The sequence below is a fragment of the Acartia tonsa genome, chromosome 10 (assembly GCF_053477335.1).
Source record: "Acartia tonsa isolate MP-2025a chromosome 10, ASM5347733v1, whole genome shotgun sequence".
Classification (NCBI taxonomy): Eukaryota; Metazoa; Arthropoda; class Copepoda; order Calanoida; family Acartiidae; genus Acartia; species Acartia tonsa.
In genome coordinates this window covers 8,468,458-8,494,512 of record NC_137269.1, presented here as the reverse complement: position 1 = coordinate 8,494,512, position 26,055 = coordinate 8,468,458, and the positions used below count along the sequence as shown (strand labels likewise).

Genomic DNA, 26,055 nt, shown 5'->3' with positions numbered 1-26,055 from the left:
TATTTGTTAGCCTTAAACTTTGAGTACTTTTATTTAATGTTGATTGGGTTGCACAGACTAGAAGTGTTTAAGACATTCCATTAATAGTATAAATTTATAGAAGGGGTAATTTTGTGTATCATCATTGGGGATGTACATCAATTTATCGTTCATTATCTTATCCCTTTAGGTCTATGAATTTTTATTGTCTGACTCCTATAATTGTAATTTATAGAAGGGGTAATTTTGTGAATTATCATTGGGATGTACATCAATTTATCGTTCATTATCTTATCCCTTTAAGTCTCTGATTTTTATTGACTGATTCCTATAATTGTAATCTATAGAAGGGGTAAGTTTGTGTATCATCATTTGGGATGTACATGAATTTATCGTCTATTATCTTATCCCTTTAGGTCTATGAATTTTTATTGTCTGATTCCTATAATTGTAATCTATAGAAGGGGTAATTTTGTGAATCATCATTTTGGGTGTACATCAATTTATCGTTCATTATCTTATCCCTTTAGGTCTATGAATTTTTATTGTCTGACTCCTATAATTGTAATCTATAGAAAAGGGGTAATTTTGTGTATCATCATTTTGGGTGTACATCAATTTATCGTTCATTATCTTATCCCTTTAGGTCTATGAATTTTTATTGTCTGACTCCTATAATTGTAATCTATAGAAAAGGGGTAATTTTGTGTATCATCATTTTGGGTGTACATCAATTTATCGTTCATTATCTTATCCGAACACAGTAATAGTGTCTGACTGATTATGACGTAACAAAAAAAAATTAGCCAATGAGAGGCCGTTATTGACCAATTGTAAAATTTATAGTGGCCTCTCATTGGCTAATTTTTTTTGTTACGTCATAATCAGTCAGACACTATTACTGTGTTCATCTTATCCCCTTAAGTCTTTGATTTTTTATTGTCTAACTCCTAAAATTGTAATCTATAGAAGGGGTAATTTTGTAAATCATCATTTGGGATGTATGTGCATATATATATTTATCGTCCATTATCTCATTTTAATTGACTGACTCATAATCTATAATTTATCTGTGAGTTAATTGTAGAATGACCCAGGGTGGGAGAGGACAATGGTCTGTTTGTTGCAACAGTTCCCAAAGTTTTATAATAACATTTTTAGAGCGCTTAATAACTATGGGGACTTTTATTAAAAAAAATTATTGTTGGTTTATCAAGTTGAGTTTTTAAACTTTTTGATTTATATAATTGTAATCTATAGAAAGGGTAATTTTGTTTATCATCATAGGTGACGTACATAAATTTATCAGCTATTGTCTTATCCCTTTAGATCCCTGTGGAATGACCGGACTATTTTTCCGTGAGCGTAGAGTGACACATGAGCGCTTTCAAGTTCAAGGGCGCACAGTAACTGCAGTTACATTGTTGTTGCTTTTAGAAGCGAAGCTTTTCTATAATTAGGGTATGTCCGTCAGTTTGTACGTACGGCCGTATCGAAAATATATTTTCGTTAAGTTAGCCACGTTATAATTGCCCTATCGATTTCAAACTTTACATGATGATTCCTTTAATAGTTAGGTACGATTGAGAAAGCCCATTAATTATATAACAATAAAATATGTCCATTTAAGATGTGCTAAGAAATGCTTCCTTATAGCATAAAGACTAGAAATTAATTTTTGGATCCTTCTTTAAGGTTATGTTAGATTAGGTAAAGGTTAAAAGAGCCCCGCAGAATGCTGAGGTATGGGACAATCAAGTAAAATTTTAGCATCTTGGAAACAGACAGACATACTGACTAAGCAATTTATGCACTGGATGCAAATTGGATAAATGAATCTTTTAAAAAAACAGACTTCCTATATAAATAAGAAAATCCCATTTCACTCATAGTGTTACAAACTGACTTAATGACAAATAGACAAAGTAAATTATAAAGTAGCTCCAAAATCAACAAGAATAAAAAGAAAAAAATAAGTGTTTTACTGTATATTATATCATATCTAAATTAAGCAAAAGTTTGTGAATTGTAAATTGTGAAACCTCGATTTTAATTCAAAATTTAGATCTTTTTAAAAGCGAAGCTTTTCTATAATTAGGGTCGGTCCGTCCGTCCGTCCGTAACGAATAGCTTTTTTCGTTAATTTAGGCATGTTAGAATTGTCTTATCGATTTCAAACTCTGCATGGTGATTCATGTAGAAGTTAGGTAGGAGTTAGAAAGCGTAGCAACTCTATAATTATTACCAGAATGTCCGTACGTCCATTTAAACATGTTGATTTTTTATATTTTTAACACCAAATTTGTGTGTGACCTAATTATCCGATTGATCTGATTTTTGGTATACTGATTCCTAGGACAACAAAGTATAATATTATAAGCGAAGCTACTCTATAATCAAGTCCTACAAATGTAAGTATTTCCATAAACATTATCCTGTATCAAGCAGTTTTTCAACAAATTTACTTACAATTTTGCTTTGACTCTTATACATATACATTCTGATTATTCAGTTCTGACATTATACAAGTGTTAATGTCCGTTTGTCTTAACGTTTCAGAGCTTCGCTTTTATGGATGTTGTCATCCTTGTTAATTTAATTTTTAAATCAATAAATGTTATTTCTAAAATTGTCTTTGTTCTTCCAGGGATCAAATATCATAAAAAATGTATGAAAAAAATGTCTGACTATATAAACAATCAAAATGGAATCATCTCTGAATGAATCCTTCCTTCACCCACTTTATGAACGTGTTTTGCCATTGGTTAGCTTAAGTTACCTTAGGGGAAAGGTTAGATCAGGAATACACAAAATAATTTTCAAACTTTTCTCAAGAGAAGCAACTCTAAGAAAAAAATGAACTGTAAATCATACAAAGTACTTGGTTAAGTTTTAATTGGGTTGTACAAACTAGCTATAATAAAACTCGTTATCCATTTATATGAATTTATGATCGGGTAATTTTGTTTATTTCCTTAGCAATGTACATCGATTAATCGTCCATTGTCTTATCCCTTAAGATCCCTGAAATGTATATGTTTTCTAGTTTTGTAAATATTTGAAATTTTTACTCAATGCCTTCTTTATCTAGAACTTATTCAAAGATCTAAAAGGGATAAGTCAATGACCGATAAAATGTTGTGCATCCCCAAGAACCTAGTAAAAGTGTCTGACTCTGATTATGACGTAAAAAAAATTAGCCAATGAGAGGCCACTATAAATTTTAACATTGTTCAATTATATTTTATACTGGCCTCTCATTGGCTAATGTATTTAGGTTCATCTCCAATGATGATGCACAAAATTACCCCTTTTGTAGGTTAAAATTAGTGGTTGAAAAGTTTGGACACTTACCTCAATGAACCAACCAATCAAATCTAATAAAAGTTTGGTAAGCTTTAGCTAACGAATAAGAAAACGCTGTTATAATACTTTGGGGACTAATGTATTAAATAGCCCACTGTTCCCCCTCTCTTGCAAGGACATGTTTTTTTCATTTCCGGTATGGCTTTGAAACCGATTAATATCCGCTCGATTATAACCGGTTCTGAGCCATACTGAGCCATGTATTGTAACGTACTGTAGACAATTGTCTACAAATAATGAAATGAAAATTTACAATATCATTACCAGTTTTGTTGACCAGAGACTTCGGCCCCTCGGGGCTTTCAAAACTGGAAATAATCTTATATTTTTAATTTTCTATCCGTGGAAAGTTGTCTATGAAACAATGTGACAATTTATTTTTAATTAATCCATAACTAGCGGATACTCCCATAGAGGCCTCTAGAGGGAATTGAGATGGTGGGGGGGGGGGGGGGGGTGATAGTAGTCGACCCCGCCCATTTTCTATTTTAGTTTTAAAAAGAGAAAGTAAAAAAGTATTTTTTTGGAGGGGGTCATATTTGGAGATACGGAAAGTGTCATGTGTGACGTCATAAAAATACGTCTAAAACGGAGGGATGAGAGGAGAAGTGGGAAAAGAAACACCTAAAAAAAAAGATTGATTTTTAGACGTATTTTTATGACGTCTAACATTACACTCTCCGAATCTCTGTCATATTTTCTAACTGTTCTAACATGGCTATCCGTTATGGACGGACGGATTGTCCTTACACATAGAATATAGTTTTTACAAAAGCTTGGGACAAAGGGGGCAGTTTTTGTAAATAAAGAATTAATTGAAGTGTTTTGAAAAGAAATCATAACAAAGCAGGGAGGGAGGGGACATTGGATATTTTTTACACTAGTCCCCAAAGTTTTATAATAACAAGATTTAACAACTTTGGGGACTTGGTTTTTGATTGGTTGGTTCAAACGTTTTAACAAGCACTTATAATCTACAGAAGGGGTAATTTTGTGTATCATCAATGGGGATGCAAATCATTTTTATCATTGTCTTGTTCCTTTATATCCCTGAAACAAAGTCTAACCTTTAAAATTTCGAAATAATTTTTAAGCCAATTAAATTCGGAAAATATTTTGTAACATTTTGTTTTTTATCACATCGTATTTTTAGACAGCTTTCAGCGGATAGAAAAATGAAAAAAGGAATACTTCTAGTTTTGCCTAATGCATAAAGTTATAGGGGAAATGTAATTTTTACCAATCAAATTTTAGTAAAAATTCCTAGACTTCGCTATGGGGGGGGGGGGGGAGACGTGATTTTCTCGGCTCCTATTCAAGATACACAGCTGAAATTTTTAGTGAAGTTTCCTATTATATAAGCCCATCTAATATATACATTGTTTTGTCCGTATGTCTGTTATTTGGGGTGCTAGATCGGTTTCTAGATTTTTACGTTTACTATTCCAATTCAGGATTGACTGCCGAAATTATCATGGATTGAATATGGTCATATTCTACATTTATCATCAAGTTTCATTAAGATTTGTCTGTAAATTGAGGTGCTAGATCGATTCCTAGATTTTTAAGTTTTCATAATTTTAAAGGTTGCGTGATTTTAAAGGTTTTGTGATTTCCCTATTTAATAAAGTTTAATGTTTATTGTATGACACTGCTCTTAATAAGTTTTTTCCCGATATCCCTTTATTATTTTTTGAGCTTTTCTACTTATGGATGTTGTCATCCTTGTTTCTTTTACACCCCCCCCCCTCCCTTTTTATGACCACTGAACATCTGCACTATAACTCACTTTATCCGATTTCCCATCCATAATTTTAGCTTTGCGACTTATAGATGTTGTCATCCTTGTTAAATCAATAACTTCTAAAGGGGCTACATAAATTCCCTAAGAAATAGCCCAAAACCTGCTATCGAACAATATAAATATCCCAGAGGATTACAGGGACCAATCAGTGTTGCCGTTCATGAGATATTATTGAACATAGATTTATTTTATTTTGTAGATCAAGAAGAAAAATGAGCGAGGAAGATAGTTTATTTGAGATAGGAGAATATACAGGTTATATATCATTGTTGTATACAAGTCTGTCTGCAGCTAAAGATCTCAGTTACCTCACCTCAGGGAATATACATATATATGTCATGCGATGTTTTTAAGCTATTTTCTTGCAAAATGACCCTCACCCAACCCCCACAAAAAAACTATGCCTATAGGAGGGAGGGTGGGGTTACTTTTTACGGCCTCTTAAGGCGAAGCCATAAGAATAAAGTTAGAAGTCTTACTAATATAAAGTAGTATATAATTTGATGTATATCCAAAATCATGATACACAAAATTATCCCTTCTGTAGATTAAAATTAGTTGTAATTATTCAATCAAAATTATCTAAAGTCCTCAAAGTTGTTAAGCCAAAAAATAAGAAAACGTTATTCTAGAACTTCGAGGACTAGTGTAATAAACAGCTAATTGTCCTCCTTCTCTCTTTCTCCCCCCCCCCTCTCTCTCTCTCTTTTTTTCTCTCTCTCTCTCTCTGTACAAAAGATCTTAAATATAAAAGTTTCATGATTACCAAATATATATTTTTTGTTCAAATTTAGGAGAGAAAAAAGATGGCTTACCTCACGGCAAAGGCTGCATTGTTTACAAAGGAAAAATTTATTTATATTCTAAAATTAAATCAATATAATTCATTCATGGCGCTTACGCTTTGATCAAAGATATATTTTAGCTAATTTGTACCCGAAAAAAATCAATTTACATTTTTCTCCCCTCCTAAAAAAAAATTACCAATCAAAGTTTCTACCTTTTTTATCCATATGTTGCTTTTTCTAGCTCAATCCCTCCTTTTTTATCTTTTTAAGTTCTGACACTCTACTGTTAATGTTTGTTTGTCCTACTTTTTTAGAGCCTCACTTTTATGGATGTTGTCATACTTGTTTATATAAATCAATAATTGTTGAATACGTTAGAAAATGACCCATCAGGAAGAATAAGATATGATGGGGAGTGGTTTGAGGGGCGGCAACACGGGGCGGGCATGGTCAAATTTGTTTCAGGTCAGTATATCTATCTATCTATCTACAGTGATCTAAAGGGATAAGACAATGGCCGATAATTTGAACTACGTCCCCAAAGATGATACTAAAAATTAACCCTTCTCAAGATTACAATTAGTGGTTTAAACGTTTCAACACTTTATTTGATCTATCTACTAATGAACCAACCAATCAAAATTTAATGATAGTCTCTGAAGTTGTTAATCCAACGAATAAGAAAATAATGTTATAAAACTTTGGGGACTAGTGTAATAAACAGCCCGATATTCCTTCCCTCTCTGACCTATCTATCTTTTAACTATATATCTGTCTACCCATCTTTCTATCTATCTATCTGCATGTCCGTCTATCTATCAATTTGCTATATATCTTACTGTATTTCTATCTATCTTTCTAACTATCTTTCTTTTTATCTGTTTATCTATCTTATATCTATTTTTCTTACATCTTTCTATCTATTTATCTGATCCATTTATCAATCTTTCTATCTATTTTTCTATGTTTATTACACATTGTATTAATCTTTACATGTTTCACTACTTTTCTATTTAATTCATTTCTATTTTTTGTTATTGGGGGGAGAGGAGTAGTAGGTCAAGAAAACAGATAAATGATTGTAAAATGACCCAAATTTACCTGATTTTTAAAAACCAAGGGCTCAGAACCATGAAAATCTATTCATTCTAACAAACATTCAATCCCCCCCCCCCACTCTAAAAAAATCATATTATTTTCTAGGTGAAAGTTTTTCTGGGGAGTTTGAGAACGGGATACCCCATGGGGAGGGAGTGTTCACCTACCCCAACGGAGACACAGAGCTGGTTGTCATGGACAATGGGACCAGGCATGGCAAGTAAGTGGATGTCTTTCTGAGTATCTATCTATCTATATATCTATACCCCACGGTGAAGGAGTGTTCACCTACCCCAACGGAGACACAGAGCAGGTTGTCATGGGAATGGGACCAGGCATGGCAAGTAAGTGGATGTCTTTCTGTCTTTCTATCTATCTAAATATCTATCTATTTATACATCTGTCTATCTATCTATTATCTATCTGTCTGTCTGTCTGTCTGTCTGTCTGTCTGTCTGTCTGTCTGTCTGTCTGTCTGTCTGTCTGTCTGTCTATCTATCTATCTATCTATCTATCTATCTATATATCTATCTATCTATCTATCTATCTATCTATCTATCTATCTATCTATCTATCTATCTATCTATCTATCTATCTATCTATCTATCTATCTATCTATCTATCTATCTATCTATCTATCTATCTATCTATCTATCTATCTATCTATCTATCTATCTATCTATCTATCTATCTATCTATCTATCTATCTATCTATCTATCTATCTATCTATCTATCTATCTATCTATCTATCTATCTATCTATCTATCTATCTATCTATCTATCTATCTATCTATCTATCTATCTATCTATCTATCTATCTATCTATCTATCTATCTATCTATCTATCTATCTATCTATCTATCTATCTATCTAAATATCTATCTATTTAAACATCTGTATATCTATCTATTATCTATCTGTCTGTCTGTCTATCTATCTACCTATCTATCTAGATCTAAGTACATCTCAGCTGAAGATGAAACTACAGAAGAGTTAATGTTCTGGGAGGGAGACCCCAAGGGTCCAAGTAAATTAATGTATCCAGGTAAATAACCAATGGCAGGCCAGTATACATACAAATTGACCAATGGTAGGCCAGTATGACGTCATTTTTTATAGGCACTATAAAACAGGGATCTAAAGGGAAATTACATTGGTCGATAAATTGATGTCCATCTTCAATGATGATACACAAAATTAACTCTCCTGTAGATTTGTATTAGTGGTTGAAACGTTTGGATACTCAACTAAATGAATCGACCAATCAAAATTCAATTACAATCCCTAAAATTGTTAAGGCAACGAATGAGAAATAGTTATTATAAAACTTTGGAGACTATCTATCTATCTCAGATGGCAGCTATGAGGACAGAACATATTCGGATGGAGTAAAAAATGGAGAGGCCACGTATAATGGAGCTAATGGAGATTTGTTTAAATTTAATTATAAGGTAGATAGATAGAGAGATAGATGGATGAATAGATAGATAGCTATATGATTTTGTAGATAGATAGATATACAAATAAATAGGTGAATAAATAGATAGTTATATGGTTTGATAGATATATAGATATACAAATAAATAGATGGAAATATAGATGGATAGAAAAAGAGATAAATAGTTAGATAGATAGACAGATAAATGGATAAATAAATAGATGGATATATAGATTTTTTATGAAAATCAATATTTAGACTTTTTAGTAGCGAAGCTACTCTATAATTTGAAATGTCTGTCTTAGTTTGGGGGAAACGTGATTTTCTCGGCTCCTATTCAAGATAGATAGCTGAAAATTTTAGTGTAGATTCCTATGACATATGCTCATCTAATCTATACATTGTTTTGTCCATCTGTCTTTTGTTTGGGGTGCTTTTCGTGATTTTCTCAATACCTTTTCAAGATAGAGGGCTGAAATTTTCAGGGATTAATCAATATTACATTCACCAAGTTTTATTAAGATTTGTCTATTAATTGGGGTGCTAGATCGATTTCTAGATTTTTAAGTTTTCGTGGTTTTCTCTAATCCTATTCAGGATTGACGACTGAAATCATCAGGGATTAAATATGCTCATATTCTACATATTTCCATAAAGTTTCATTAAGATTTGTCTATTAATTGTGGTGCTAGATCGATTCCTGGATTTTCAAGTTTTCGTGATTTTAAAGGTTGCGTGATTTTAAAGGTTTCCTGTTTTACCTATTTTATCATGTTAAATGTTTATTGCTTATACTTCTCTACAATAAATTTTTGCCCAATATCCATTCATAATTTTTAAACTTCGCTACTAATTTATGTTGTCATTCTTGTTAAAGGATGGTTGTACGGACAGATAAAATAAATAAATAAATTAAGAGATGGATAAATATTTTTTACAAAATTCAATATTTTTTATATAAATCTAGTTAAAAAATTTTAGGATAACAATGGATATTGAATACGTGGATAATGTGAGAAATTTTCGCATACCCTGATAAAACGTATTTCCCAGTGGGACGATACCCCCCCCCCTTCATGACTTTATTCCATCCCCTCCCATGACAATGGAGGAACAGATTGACCAATATCTGAGGACTACTATGTAAGCAACCTAAATTGACAACAAATATTCCCCTCTCACAATAACAACGTATTTATATATTCAATATATTTCAGGATAATCAACTTCATGGACCTTCCAAGTTTACCTGGGCTGACGGACGGTAATTTATTCACTGCATCGTATTATAGACAGCTTTCCGCAGATATTAAAATAAAAAAATTTAAACTATTTTTGCTAATTCGTAGAAAAGTTCTGTAATACGATGCTATACATTATTTCTCCGTATGGCTGAGAACCGGTTCTAATCCAGAGGATATCAATCGTTTTCCAAGCCATACTGCAAAATAATTTCTAGACGGTCAATTGGGCTTGTATGTCTGTACACGAATGGACAGTAATATTTATTTCATTTTAGGAGGGTGATATTACCCTCCCATAGTTTAGCTGTATACCTTCCCATAACCTATAAGAAGCTTCACTGTAAAGGAGAACCATATCGGTTAGCGAGATCCGTTGGTTTAAACAGACAAACAAACAGACAGACAAACAGACAGAAAAACAGACAGACAAACAGACAGAAAAACAGACAGACAAACAGAGACACAAACAGACAGACAAACAGACAGACAAACAGACATACAAATAGACAGACAAACAGACAGACAAACAGACAGACAAACAGACAGAAAAACAGACAAACAGACAGACAAACAGATAGATAAAAAGACAGACATACAGACAGACAGACAAACAAACAGACAGACAAACAGACAGACAAACAGACAGACAAACAGACAGACAGAAAAACAGACAGACAAACAGACAGACAAACAGACAGACAGACAAACAGACAGACATACAAACAGACAGTCAAACAGACAGACAAACAGACAGACAAACGGACAGACAAACAAACAGACAAACAAAAAGACATACAAACATACTGTTACTTTAGTATTAGTTTTTTTGTTGTAGATGTGAGGAGGCAACATTTGAAAATGGCCTAAAACATGGCCCAGGTTTAGAAGTTGGACTCAATGGCGAGAGGTTAGCTTTATTTTGTGTTCAGCAGCCGCCGTCCGCAGTCAAAACTAGTTATTTTTTTCGCCGATAGATGGTGTTGGTTATGTTTTTAGCTAATTGCAAAAATGTCCTCAGGGCGGCGTTTTTTATTTTTGTCAATTTCCCCCAAAATAGTTATAAACCTTCCTAGGACTTATGAGAAGCTAACCTGTTAAGGGGAACCCGATCGATTTAGCGGTTAGCGAGATCCTTTGGTACAAACAGACAAACATCCTGTTACTTTATTTCTATTTTAGAGAGGAGAGAATATGGGTCGCAGGAATTTTAGAAGGTCCAGCAAAGTTGACAGGTATAACTACAGACAGACAAAAAGAGAGACAAAGATATAGACAGACCATTACATACAGACAGTCAGAAAGAGAGACAAAGATACAGACAGACTATTACATACAGACAGACAGAAAGAGAGACAAAGAGACAGACAGACCATTACATACAGACAGACAGAAAGAGAGACAAAGAGACAGACAGACCATTACATACAGACAGACAGAAAGAGAGACAAAGAGACAGACAGACCATTACATACAGACAGACAGAAAGAGAGACAAAGAGACAGACAGACCATTACATACAGACAGACAGAAAGTAAGACAAAGAGACAGACAGACCATTACATACAGACAGACAGACCATTACATACAGATAGACAGAAAGACAAAGCATTACAGTCGGCAGTATTGTCAGACACAGAGACCATTATAGACAGACAAGGCATTACAGAAAGACAGACAGACAAACAGCAAATAGACAGATACACAGACAAACAAACATAAAGACAGAGCATTATAGACTGCATTACAGAAAGACAGACAGAGCATTACAGACAATAGACATAGCATTACAGACATACAGACAAATAGAGTATTACAGAAATATAGACAGACAGACAAACAAAGCATTAAATACAGACAGACAGATTGGCAGACTGACAAACAAACATACAGACAGAGCATTGAAGACATACATAGCATTATAGACAGACAGAGCATTTCAGAAATACAGATAGACAGACAATCAGACCAATGCACACTATTATATTTTGAATATATTTGATATTTAAAGCAGAACGAGGTTTTCTGTCTTTCCATTTAACTGTCTGTACGTCTTTCCGTCCGTTCATCTATCCGTTTGTCTGTCCGAACGAAGCTTTCAAATCATACTGTTGGTCGGACATATCATTAATGTGTTGCTGCATTTTTGTGAACTTGAGTTGAGTGTATATTACTTTAAAATGTCGTCTTGTAAAGAAATAAATTTTTAAACAAATTTAAATATTAGTTTCCTAAAGATAAGGTATATTTTTTAAATGGGGGTTTATATTTTTCTCTTGCGTTACTCTCTCCACAAAATAGTTATAAACCCTACCAGGACCTTGAATGAGAAGCTTAACTATAAATGAAGACCATATCGGTTCAGTGGTTACAGACACAGACTTTATTAAAGATTAAAAGGTTTTAATATTACTAGACAAACAAACGAACAAACATTCTGTTAATATTTTCTTAAGGTGCTAACGGAGATTGTTTAGAGTTTACATATGTTAATGGTTTTAAAAATGGACCTGCTACTTATAGATTTAGTGATGGCTCTATAGAGGTTTGTCTGTTATTTAGATAAATAAATAGATTGACAGATTTTAGATAGACACATGTACATATAGACAGATAAATAAATAGACATATAGATAGACCTACTACTTATAGATTTAGTGATGGCTCTATAGAGGTTTGTTAGATAGATAGACAGATAAATAAATAGACAGATGAACGTATAGATAGGTAGACAGATAGATAGACCTGTTACTTATAGATTTAGTGATGGCTCTATAAAGGTTTGTTAGATAGATAGATAGATTGATAGATTTTAGATAGACACATGGACATCTAGACAGATAAATAGATAGATAGACCTGGCACTAAAAAGGTTTGTTAGATTGATAGACAGATATACAGATAGATAGATAGACATGCTACTTGTAGATTTAGTGATGGCTCTATAGAGGTTTGTTAGATTGATAGACAGATATACAGATAGATAGATAGATAGATAGATAGATAGATAGATAGATAGATAGATAGACATGCTACTTCTAGATTTAGTGATGGCTCTATAGAGGTTTTTGTTACAAATCAAAAGCTATTCTGTAACTATAAATTTTTTGTTTGTCTTTACATGCAAGAAACATTTATAATGAACGTACAAGCTTTTCATTTTGAGGTGGTTTTAAGGTTTGAAGGGGTTAATCTAATGTATTTTTAAAATACTTGAGGAGGGTAAAATGAGTGGTTTTAAAGTTTGAGAGGGGTTTGTATATCAACCGTATTCGTTATTGTTGTCATATAGAATTGTCCTTAAGATTTCAAACTTTTCTTGATGATTCCTGAAATAGTTGATGGAAAGATTAACAACTATCTAATTGTACCACAGTGCGTTCGAATGTGCTTTGACTTTTGTGTCAGAACCTAAATTGGGACATAGTGCATTTCATTATCCTAGGTTAGGTAACTTCATTTTAATTTTCAATTAAATCTAAAATGCAGCCGTTATTGAGAAAATTAGATTTGAAAATTTTGAACAAGTTTGCTTTTATAAAGTTCTTCATAAAACCACTCCTGAAGTGAGTTGATTCATGGCCATTTTTAACAGTTGCTTTGCTAAGGTCACGGAAATTCAGCCTTAGATAAATCATATATAGAGAGGTTTTATGAAAGACTTTATAAAAGCAAAAAACGGCTGCATTTTAAATTTGATTGAAAAGTAAAATGAAGTTACCTAACCTAGGGTAATGAAATGCACTATGTCCCAATTTAGGTTCTGACACAAAAGTCAAAGCACCTTCATACTCACTGTGGTACATTCATTTAAAACATTTTGGCAACGATTTTATAATTATCCCATTCATCTCATTTTTTAAATGGTTCCTAAACCAACCAAGTGCAATATTTTAAGCAAAGCATCCTTACATAAGTCCTAAATAAGTAGGTATGTCCTTAAAAGGTATCATGTCTTTGCCTAATTTTACAACAAATTTACGCACAATTAATTTTTTTGCTTTTTAAATTCTGATACAATACCAAAATCTTTAGACTAAAAGTGTCTAAACTTTTCAACCATTATATTTAGATTTAATTTAAGTTGAGTGTGTATAAGAATGGAGATCAAACTGGACCTGCAAAATTAACCTGGCCCAATGGAGCCACAAGGTATCCATCTTATAAACAAAGTAACAGGATGTCTATCTGTGTGTAAGATCTGACTAACCACTGGCCCTGGAAAGTTTACCTGGCCTAATGTAGCTACAAGGTATCCATCTTATAACAAAGTAACAGGATGTCTGTCTGTGTGTGTATGTAAGATCTGACTAACCACTGGACCTGGAAAATTAACCAGGCCCAATGTAGCTACAAGGTATCTATCTTATAAAAAAGTAACAGGATGTCTGTCTGTATGTATGTGTACGTAAAATCTGACTAACCACTGGACCTGGAAAGTTTACCTGGCCCAATGGAGCTACAAGGTATCCTACTTATAAGCAAAGTAACAGGATGTCTATCTGTCTGTGTGATTTCTGATTAACCACTGGACCTGGAAAGTTAACATGGTCCAATGGATAGATAGAAAGACAGATGATAGATGAACATAATCATTCATGTTTAGGGAAGGTCTGAAGAAGAATGGGGCTTGGGATGGAGACCCAGATAGATAGATTGACATAAATATCCATGTTTAGAGAAGGTCTGAAGAAGAATGGGGCATGGGATGGAGATTGTCTATACACATTTGTTGAGGGACCAAGAGCAGGAAAGAAGTAAGTTTCAACTTTAAATAGCGAAACAAAATAGCCTAAAACCTCCTAGTATCCTTTTTACCTTTTTTTTGAATAATGATCGCTAGAACAGCAAGGTATATATCTAAAGCGAGGCATCTGTATTAAAATATTTTATGTTCTGACACTCCACAAGATTTTTTGTTTGTTTGTTCTTCCTTCTGATTTTAGAGCTTCGCTTTTATATATTTTTTAATAGCAAGGTAAAGGTTAATATGTATGTTTTATACTTTTTTCACAATAAATTTTGTGTTATAATTATCATTTTAATCTGATTTCTTGAAATGATGATTTCTATTACAACAAGGTACAATGTTATAAGCGAAGCATTACTATGATTAGGTCCTAAAAATTTCTTAATTAGTATCCTATGCAACAAATTTACATACAATTTTGTTTATACATATGTCTTAATTACTATTACCCCGTAAGGGCGGGATTATCCTTCAATTTTTAAGTGATCATCTAGAGAATCGAGAGCATCATCCGCGATTAATGGGATGCAATACTCTAACACCCAAGGATATTAGGTTAAGTAACATCAATTTGACAACAAACCCTTTGATCGCACGACCTTTGTCTGAGAAGTCCTAACTGTGTATGGTAATTAGTTGCACCTGTTTATGGGCTAAGGCATTCCCCCTACTCTTACTATTAATGTCATGCACCTGGCATAGTAGCAGTAGGAGCCATTTTTAACGGCTTTAGTTATGAGGCGGTGTCGGCCTGAGATTCTAACCTATCACCTCCCCGGCGACGAGCGGATGCGCTACGTGTTGAGCCACGATTACGGTTTACTCCTCATGTCTTTATATTCTGCTTATTGAGTTTATACACAAGCTATACAAGTGTTAGTGTTTGTTTGTTCTACCATTTCTGAGCTTCGTAATTATGGATGTTGTCATCCTTGTTTTTTTTTTAGAGATCTTGAGAAATGGAAAAACGGCGAACTAGTTAGCACACAGAAATATTATGGAAAAGAGGGAGAACAGGTTAGGATAGATAGATAGATAGATAGTTAGATAAATAGATAGATAGTTAACTAGATAGACAGACAGAAATACAAACTAGTTAGCACTCAGAAATATTAAGGAAAAGAGGGGGAACAGGTTAGGATAGATAGATAGTTAGATAAATAGATGGATTGTTAACTAGATAGACAGACAGAAATACAAACTTGTTAGCACACATAAATATGATTGACTATAGACTTTCTGAAATAGATTTTCTGAATGGACATAAGTATAGAAAAAACGAATAGACTGCGTGGGGGCAGGGGAATATTCAAAATCCAAAAAAAGTGGGGCTATTTGATAAGATCACTTATTAACTAAAAAAATTCTAAAATGATATCAAGAAGTTCAGATCTAAGCTAAATAGATAAAAAATGGCAAAGTTTCCTTTTTTTGGTATTCTCTTCAAATTTAGGATATTTTTTTTATCGAATATACTCTCTCCTTTAAGTGCCAAAAGGGTAAAACCTTTGAAAAATACCTTACAATAAAATTTCTTGTCAATGTTTTCTGAGATATTAAAAATTTTTAAGATTCAATTTGGTTGTATTCTGGAAGTTAAACCAATCCTGAATTTTAAAAAAAGGTGGTCTCTAATCCCCTTCTACGCCCCATGTAAACACCCTTCCTAATCGACAATAGTGAACGGAAGTAATATGATATTACATGGTGTTTATACAATTTCAATTCTTTTTGATTGGCAAATGATAATAAATATAATTGTGTAAAAAAGAGACAAAATTATCTTACAATACTCAATAATTAGAAAAGATTGCTTCTAATCTTTTAGTCAAAATATTGAAGCGTCTCCAATGAATTTAGGGAATACCAAAATGAAAAGTTATTATTTTCAATGTTTTGTTTCTTATATAAAGTATAAAAGACTTTTAAAAATTTAGTCAACTCTAAGTCTATATTATCCAGTAACGTTTTTCTTGACTGTTTCGAATTCACACTAAATGTCCAATAATAGTAGTAACTTGATATGGGTTTCATACACAGCGACAAATAAACACTACAGCAAATATTCATGTATTATTGTTTTACAAAATTAGTAATTTCTTACCAATATGTTATAGGTCTTATTGCTGAATTTTAATGCATTTACCTAATCATTTTGTGCTGTCTTTCTTTACTTTTTAATTTTTCTATAACTGCTAGTCACAAGTTCTCATAGAACTATATACTTTGTTTCTTTTAATTCAAAGAACATTTATTTTGTTTTAAGAATAAAACACCATAATAAAACACTATAAGAAACATTTCTCACCTGTCTGAGAAAGCTCAGGGATTTAAAGGAATAAGACAATGGCCAATAAATTAGTGTACATCCCCAACATAAATACCCAAAATTAACCCTCTTTTAGGTTATAATTAGTGGTTGAAACGTTTGAACACTCAACTTAACAAAGTTATAAAAAGATCCCAAAGATGTTAAGCCAACGAATAAGAAAACATTATTATAAAACTTTTGGTTTTTTGACTAGTGTAATAAATAGCCCATTGCCCCCCCCCCACTCTCTCTCTCTTTGAGTGAAGCTACTCAATAATTTGATTGTCGATCATTCCGTCGGTAAATAGGAAAGGTTTTTCTCTGCTAGTAGTTTTCAATTTAACTCACGACCGTTGCTCAAAACAAAGCGCATCCGCTCGTTAAAAAAGTAAAAAATTCAATATGTTTAAAATGGACGTACGGACGTTCTAGTAATGATTATAGAGTTGCTACGCTTTCTAAATCGTACCTAACTACTACAGGAATCACCATGCAAAGTTTGAAATCGATAGGAAAATTCTAACATGCCTAAATTAACGTAAAAAAGCTATCCGTTACGGACGGACCGACCCTAATTATAGAAAAGATTCGCTTTTTAAAAAGTACGTCAAAATAAAACGCCCTTTAATTAATCAATTTTTGTCCGGACTTCTATAAATTATTAATATTTAATGTTTTTATATATGAATCCGTCTGATTTATTTGGCCAATTTTATATGGATGTTGTTATCCTTGTTATTAAATTAGAAACTTTAATCATTACGTAATACGTAACCACTATAAATATTTGAATATACTTGTTATGAATGGATTTAAACAAAGATTTCTTTTATTTGAGTAAGTCGTTCCTTCAGTCTACCAGTCAATAACGGATAGCTTTTATAGTCTATGCGTCACCTTACAGCATGCTGTTTTTTTTAACTTTTTGTTACGTATAATATGATAATCCAAGTTTCTTTTTAACAAGGATGACAACATCCATAAAAGCGAAGCTCTGAAACGGTAGGACAAACGGACATTAACACTTGTATAATGTCAGAACTGAATAATCAGAATGCGAATGTATAAGAGTCAAAGGAAAATTGTAAGTAAATTTTTTGAAAAACTGCTTGATACAGGATAATGATTATGGACATACTTACATTTTTAGGACTTGATTATAGAGTTGCTTCGCTTATAATATTGTACTTTGTTGTCCCAGGAATCAGTATACCAAAAATTAGACCAATCGGATAATTAGGTCATATACAAATTGGTTGTTAAAAATGTTAAAAAAATCAACATGTTGAAAATGGACGTACGGACATTCTGGTAATGATTATAGAGTTGCTACGCTTTGTAACTCGTACCTAACTATTACAGGAATCACCATGCAAAATTTGGAATCGATAGGACAATTCTAACATGCCTAAATTAACAAAAAAAGCTATTTAAAAAAGTAAAAAAAATCAACATGTTTAAAATGGACGTACGTACATTTTGGTAATGATTATAGAGTTGCTACGCTTTCTAACTCGTACCTAACTATTACAGGAATCACCATGCAAAATTTGAAATCGATAGGACAATTCTAACATGTCTAAATTAACGAAAAAAGCTATCCGTTACGGACGGACGGACGGACGTACGGACGGACGGACGTACGGACGGACCGACCCTAATTATAGAAAAGCTTCGCTTTTAAAAATTAGGTTTGGTTGGTAAGTCTTCTATGCGTAACTCTTATTGTTTATTTAGGCATATTATAATTTTCTTATTGATTTCCAACTTTCTATGCTGATTTCTTTAACATTTGGGTATGTTTCAGAAAACGTAGGACCTCTTTATTTAGACGAAAAGGATAATAATATCTCATGAAAAATTGTTGTAAAAAATCATCATGTTTTAAATGGACGTACGGACATTATGAAAACGATTATTTCCTTTCTAAATCGTACCCAACTAATACGGGAATCACCACACAATGTTTGAAATTGATAGGACAACTCTAACATGCCTAAACTAACGATAAGAGTTACCTGTTACGGACGGACGGACCGGCCGACCCTAATTATCTTTCTAGCAACATTTCTTTTTATGATATAACAATTCTATGATTTTTTTTGGCATGTTAGAAGTGTCCTATTTATTTCAAAATTTCATGAAGATTCATAAATATCTTTAATCTGAAATGTTGAGTACTTTCATTAATTCTTAATTCAGAGTCAGTCTGACCGTCCGTTTGTCTGGGACAGTTAGCTCTTTTCGTTAATATAAACAGGTGTAAATTGTCCAATCAATTTCAAACTTTTCATGATGATTCTTATATTAAATTATCATGACACTCTACTTGTTTTAATGTTCGTTTGTCGTACCATTTTAGAGCTTCGCTTTAATGGATGTTGTCATCCTTGTTTAATCATCATCTGGAATGTACGTCAATCTATCGTCCATATTTGCATAGGATAAAATTTATTTATAAGGGTATTAATACATATCATTGATTACTGTAATTTAAAATCTTATTTTTAAAGTAGCTTCGCCCCAAAATATATAATCTGTATGGGTTGTTTTCTCCCGCCATTTATAATGTAACTCCTACTTTTTTGTCAGGGATCTAAAGGGATAAGACAATGAAATATAAATTTTTATAAAAATGCAATAATTAAACACAAAATTACCCCTTCTGTAGATCACAATTAGTGGTTGAAACATTCGGACATTTAATTTAATGCACCAACCAATCAAATTCAATAGAAGTCTCCAAAACTGAATAAAACATTATTATATTGGAGACTAATTTAAAAACAGCACAATGTCCCCTCCCGTCGTTTTTTTAATGTTCTAAGCGAAGCATATTTACAAGCAAGTCTTAAAAGATTGGTATATCCATAATAATTATCCTTTAATTAATTAATTTTTGTCCGAACTTGACATTTAATGTCCTATTACTCTACATGTGTTTATGTGAGTGTATTTGATTTATTGAGCTATGCTTTTATGAATGTTGTTATCCTTGTTTAATTAGAAACTCAACTTGTTTAGTTATCTCAAGTTTATATTCTAACAAGGATTACAACATCCATAAAAGTGAAGCTCTGAAACAATAGGACAAACAAACATTAACACTTGTAGAGTATCAAAACTAAATAAATTTAATATAAATGTATATGTCTAAATAAAATTGTAAGTATATTTTTGGCAAAAATGCTTAAATACAGGATAATGTGTAAGGCCATGTTTACATTCTTAGGACTTGATTATAGAGATGAATTGCTTATATCATTGTACCTTGTTGTAATAGGTAAAAATCAGGATAATTATATCATATAGTAAAATTTGCTGTCAAAATTTTAAAAAAAATAGCATGTTAAAATGGACGTACTGACTTTCTGTTAACGATTATAGAAATGCTACGTTTCCTAAATCATACCTAATTGTTATAGAAATAATCATACAAGGTTTGATATCTGTTAAAAAAATTATAACATGTTTAAATTAACAAAAAAGCTATCCGTTAAGGACGGACCGACCCTAATTATAGAAAAGCTTCGCTTTTACAAATGTCAATAGACGTGCAGAGTAAAATGAGACAAATTAACAAGGACATTCCTGATTCATGGACGTAGATAATAATTTGTGTGATGAGATGTTAAATCACATAAATAATACACAATTTTTAAGATAATTTATGTACTAAAATATGGCTCAAGAGGCAGAGATCTTTTTTTTTGTTGTAAAAGTTTTAAAATCAAAATTTCTCCTATTTTACTTTTAAATGTTATGTTGTTTGAAGATCATTTTTATAATGTAGCTGCGCTGCCAACTTAACATAACATCTTGGTATTCTCCTCATTATTAATTACATTACTCCTCCCCCTCGTAAAGTTAAGGATCTGAACATAAATTTAATTTTAATTTGTCGTAAAAATGTGGAAAATACGCGATATCAGTGGCATGTGTTAGGATTGTGTAGAAGGGTGTCAACGCCCCCCTTAAAACTAATATTGGGAAGGCCTGTCTTTCACTTTTTTCAATCGCTAACGGTTGCACCAACTCCTGGTGAATCACTGTGCACGCCACTGCTTTTTTTTAGATATTTTCATAGAAAAGTCGATCCGTAGATTTAGAAAATCTTAGCTAAAACTTGAATTGAATTATAATTCGATATGATTTTCATAAAATAATAATTTTTTAAAAAGGTATAAGAAAAAAATTATCTTTAGCTTGTTTATGCTAATATGCTAGTATGGTAATATATATGTTTATTTGAAATTCATCTGCTTTTCCTAATTACATTAACTCCCCAACTCTAATTTTCATACAGGAAGTGTTTTATTGTCCAAAATTTTTCTGTCAAGGATAACTAACAAACAAGTTTTAAAAGTTAATAGCATTAAATGTGAACACTAAATAACGCATAGGGTCCTGCAGGGTAAATGCCCTATTGAAAGTACCAGAAACATTTTTGGTCCATGTGAGGGAAAATATCCCAAATTGTTTTTATTTTTTAAATCTTTTTTTAAACCTAATTAAAAAACACTCTACTAAAAAACTAATTCTAAAGCACTATAATTAAAAGTGCTGAGTTTGCATGAAAGGTATGACTTTAATTTTTAACCTGATGGTATAAATTATTGAAAACTGCAGTCTGCACCTGTTTCTTGTAATTTCATCTTTACTCAGGGATACAGGGATAAGTAAATCAAAAATAAATTGTTTCCACTAAAATTATTTAAATCTTTACAAACAAAGTTTTCTTGTAATGTAAAGGTTTATTATGTTATCATTTAATGACCTATAATTGTTTATAGTACTCCAAGATACTATCACGTTTAAAAAAAAATAAAAAAAATAAATATTTGCAAAAATTAAATTTAAAAAAAAATTTAAATTATTTTTAAAATATCTGTTTTTACCTTTAAAAATACATTTACTCTTAAAATGAGAAAAAAGTTGTATTTAATACAATAAAATTTCTTTAGAATTATGATCGGTTTGCATAGCATATTATTAGAACTGTTATGAATAGATTATGATTAGACCTTTTCAGAAATACTACTATTCAGAAAATCTACACAAATGCAAAATCTACGCATGACCATAAAGATTATGGAAAAGAAGGGGAACAGGTTAGGATAGATAGATAGATAGTTAGATAGATAGAGAGACAGACAGAAATACAAACTAGTTAGCACACAGAAATATTAAGGAAAAGAGGGGGAACAGGTTAGGATAGAATGACAGATAGTTAGATAGATAGATAGAAATACAAACTAGTTAGCACTTAGAAATATTATGGAAAAGAGGGGGAACAGGTTAGGATAGATAGATAGATAGGATGACGGGTAATAAAAATCTGAAATAGAAATGACGCAAATGACGCAAATTCTGACGTTTATCTAAAAATGCAACATATAATAATAGCTATTAAAACAATTTTCAAGCATAACTTTTATATTATTAGGATAACAATTAAATAAGAAAAATATTTTTACCATATGAAATTCGTGATCAAACACCTAATTGAAAAAAAATGCAAGACATAGCTTTTATTTTAAGAAAGACTAGGGGCAACGGACGCCCCCAAGAAGCCTCTAGGTGTTCTTAAGGTGGGAGGGGGATAAGTCAACTGCCCTTCTACTTTTTAATTTGAGTTTTAATAAGAAATATTCAGAAAAAAAATTTGGGGGTGTGATTTTAAATTGGGAGGGTGGAGATACGCTCTCCCAAAATAGTTAAAAACCTTCCCTGTACCTTAAAAAAAGCTTAATTGCAAAGGAAAACCAAACAGATGTCATTTTTTAACAATTTTATAAAAAAAAACATTGGCGCACTTGTATAAACACCGTATCGCTAACAAGTTTTGGAATAGACAATCCAGAACTATCCAGTTCAAAGGGAATGGAGAAAGAGAGGGGGTGAATCTATCCGAAAATAGTTATGATCAAGATCTTCCTTCATCGATAGATAGATAGACAGACAGAAATACAAACTAGTTAGCACACAGAAATATTATGGAAAAGAGGGGGAACAGGTTAGGATAGAAATAGACAGATAAGACAGACAGACAGAAATACAAACTAGTTAGCACTCAGAAATATTATGGAAAAGAGGGGGAACAGGTTAGGATAGATAGATAGATAGTTAGATAAATAGATAGATAGTTAACTAGATAGACAGACAGAAATACAAACTAGTTAGCACTCAGAAATATTATGGAAAAGAGGGGGAACAGGTTAGGATAGATAGATAGAAAGATAGAGAGACACATAGAACTACAAACTAGTTAGCACACAGAAATATTATGGAAAAGCGGGAGAACAGGTTAGGATAGATAGATAGACAGAAATATTATGGAAAAGAGGGGGAACAGGTTAGGATAGATAGATATATATATTATGCAGGGACAAGGGAAGTATTCTCTGACCAAAAAGTCTATTAAAATCACGCAATCTAATCACGAAACCTTTATGAGTGTGTAATATTATTGATGATTCAACTATTATTAAAAGGGGCTTGTAGTAATTATGTCTGAGTATAAATTCACTAAACCTCATCAAATGTTTGTAGATTATTAACAGGGATCGGCAGCCGCACGTAAGCCGCGTGTAAGCCTCAGTGATATTGTCATTTTAATACTATAATATTCAGCTGGATGTATAAAACTGCTCTTTAGCAGACAATCCTTCTTTCTGAAATTTCTTTTTCTGCTCACAAGCAGGTTTAAAAGTGAGGCTGAGGCGCGGCTGCCGAACCCTGATTATTAATGTTATTAGCAGACCGATTTAAAAAAAATAACACAGTAGGGAGATTAAAAAAACATTTTTAAATACTTCCTAAAAATAATATCTTTAAATATTTTTCCTACCCATAAAATTTGTAACTGTTTAAAGACGAAAAACAAAATATTTTGACAAATATTTACTTTGGCTCATTTTCAAACACTTCCTAATTAACCCTTTAGAGCAAGTTAAAGTAAAAGTTTCAAATTGATTCAATAACTTAAAAACATCTTACATTAAAGCTCAAAAATAAAATCCTTTGCTCATTACTTATTAAAACAAGGATGACAACATCTATAAAGGGAAGCTCTGAATTGGAAGGAAATCGAACATTAACACTCATAGAGTGACAGAACTGAATAAACTAAACATATGTCTATGCAAAATTGTAAGTAAATTTGTTGCAAAACTTATTAAATACATGTTACTGTTTAAGGACATACTAACGTTTTTAAGACTAGTTATAGAGAAGCTTCGCTTATAACACTATACCTTGTTGTAATAGGAATTAGTATTAAAAAAAATCAGATGACTAGGATAATTTGAACATATAAAGATTTTTTGTAAAAAAAGTAAAAAATCAGCTTGTTTTAAATAGACGTACGGACTTTCTAGTAATGATTATAGAGTTGCTGCGCTTATCAATTTGTACCTAACTGCTATAGGAATTAGCATGTGAAGTTTGAAATCGAAAGGACAATCCTAACCTTTTTAGATTAACGAAAAAAGCTAACTGTAACGGATGGACGTACGGACGGACTTACGGACCGACCCTAATTATAGAAAAGCTTCGCTTTAAAAAAATAAATGACCTAGAAACATAAAGAACTAAATTCTATTTGACGATCAACTTAATTTAATAAAAATCATAAAAACATATATTGGTGCCTTACCACAAAGTTGCCTATCAAGCACTGATCCCCCTCCTTATTTGAATTATATCTTTTGGTTTCTTTAATGCTATACCAAGACTCCCTCCCCTTTGGTCGTTTACAATTTGTTTTAAATTAATGGTCGGGAAAGTGGGGATTCTGTGCTCTACAAGGCACTATTGGGGAAATTCTCCATATTTTAAATTCTGTGAAAAGTTTGTAAATGTTAATATTCGTAGAAGATTGGTTGTTTTTAGTATTGCAGTACATAATAAATCATGATTTCAGGGAAGCTTCTAATTTACATTACCCATTTCGTCACTTCCCTCCAACTTGTTTCACAATTAGAGGCAAGAAGTTGTCAAGAAATACCAAATTAAACCACAACATATATTATAAAATTTAGGATTTGGAAAAGAATAGTTATGTAGTTCAGAATTTTATTGATAGGTGTCGTAAAAACTTTTTTTATGTAAAATTTTTAGATGAGATAAATATCTAAACAATCTTAAATATTTTTGAAAATATTACAGCTATCCACTCTTTGGGATTTTCAATAAATTTTATTCACTATTAAACATATAATTTACGAGTAGTCTATGATTTAGATAAAATATATAAAATATGTAAAAAGCATTATTCAACTCGTTCATCTCAAAACTGAACATGGAACTAATCTCTGATTATCATTTTTGCATGGCTTGTAGTAAAGTGAGCAAAAACTAAAATAATAATGCTTGAGATTCTTATCAAATTCTGCCAAAAGTTGCATAATCTCATCATCTAGTTTTAACTGGAAATCTATGAAATCAGCTCTAAAGCATTGTTTGCCAGAATGGCCTTCCCTTGTCCCTGATATTATGGAAAAGAGGAAGAACAGGTTAGGATAGATAGATATATATACAGAAATACAGACAGACAAATAGACAGATAAGACAAACAAACTGACAGATAGGTAACTAACAATTTGTAGCATACCCGACGGACTGACAGACCTAAGTACGTTTTATACTTTAGGTTCTTTAGTAAAGGGTATCTTCAAAACAAAAATTTTACTGGATATCTTAAATAGCAGCCGAGAAATTAATGTTTTTTTTCTAGTTCACCGTAGAAGGGTGGGAAGATTTGAAGAAATTGGAAGAACTAACTTCGTCTTGTGATAACTTTTTGAAATAATTATAGTTTTACTTTTATCCTTATTTATTAAATGTATATTATATTTTTGATTATTGTTGTATTTTTAAAAGCGAAGATTTCCTTAATATAGTGTCAGTCCGTAATGGTTAGCTCTTTTCGTTAATTTAGGCAGGTTAGAATTGTCCTGTCTACTTCAAACTTTGCATGCTGATTCCTATAACAACACAATTTAGAAAGCGTATCAACATGCAGAAACATGCTTATCTTTAAAGATTTTTGACAAAAAAAGGGGGGGGGGGCCAAAGTGACACTTTTTGAAACCAAAACTAAAAGTCAACAAAGGAACTCAACTAAAAAGAGTTACAGGTCTGAGATTTTGCATGGCAGTTGCTTTAAAGGGGTACAATATGGAACTGTGAAGAAACGCAACCGCCGAAAACCGCCGTTTCCAGCCGAAATTTTTTTTGCCTTTTCTTGGCGGTTTTCGGCGGTTGCGCCGCCGTTTC

General features: G+C 32.1%; 1 protein-coding gene across 1 annotated transcript; it reads left to right on the top strand.

Moving 5' to 3' along the window:
* Window positions 1–5,342: 5,342 nt before the first annotated feature.
* On the top strand, window positions 5,343–25,631 carry LOC145330513 (uncharacterized). Its single transcript, XM_080175142.1, has 14 exons — window positions 5,343–5,404; window positions 5,944–5,994; window positions 6,316–6,402; window positions 7,141–7,255; window positions 7,990–8,081; window positions 8,390–8,487; window positions 9,692–9,738; window positions 10,554–10,625; window positions 10,898–10,950; window positions 12,172–12,260; window positions 13,800–13,867; window positions 14,395–14,472; window positions 15,413–15,482; window positions 25,514–25,631. Exons 1-14 carry the CDS (start codon window positions 5,362–5,364, stop codon window positions 25,586–25,588), a joined length of 1,038 nt encoding a protein of 345 aa, XP_080031268.1. The 5' UTR covers window positions 5,343–5,361; the 3' UTR covers window positions 25,589–25,631.
* Window positions 25,632–26,055: the final 424 nt, after the last annotated feature.

What these genes read in the sequence shown, in the direction of transcription:
- LOC145330513 (XM_080175142.1), top strand. Translation starts at nt 5,362, where the DNA reads ATGAGCGAGGAAGATAGTTTATTTGAGATAGGAGAATATACAG. An exon ending in TGAGATAGGAGAATATACAG is followed by an intron (nt 5,405 to 5,943) that starts GTTATATATCAT and finishes GTTCAAATTTAG; the next exon opens with GAGAGAAAAAAGATGGCTTA. An exon ending in AGGTCCAGCAAAGTTGACAG is followed by an intron (nt 10,951 to 12,171) that starts GTATAACTACAG and finishes TATTTTCTTAAG; the next exon opens with GTGCTAACGGAGATTGTTTA.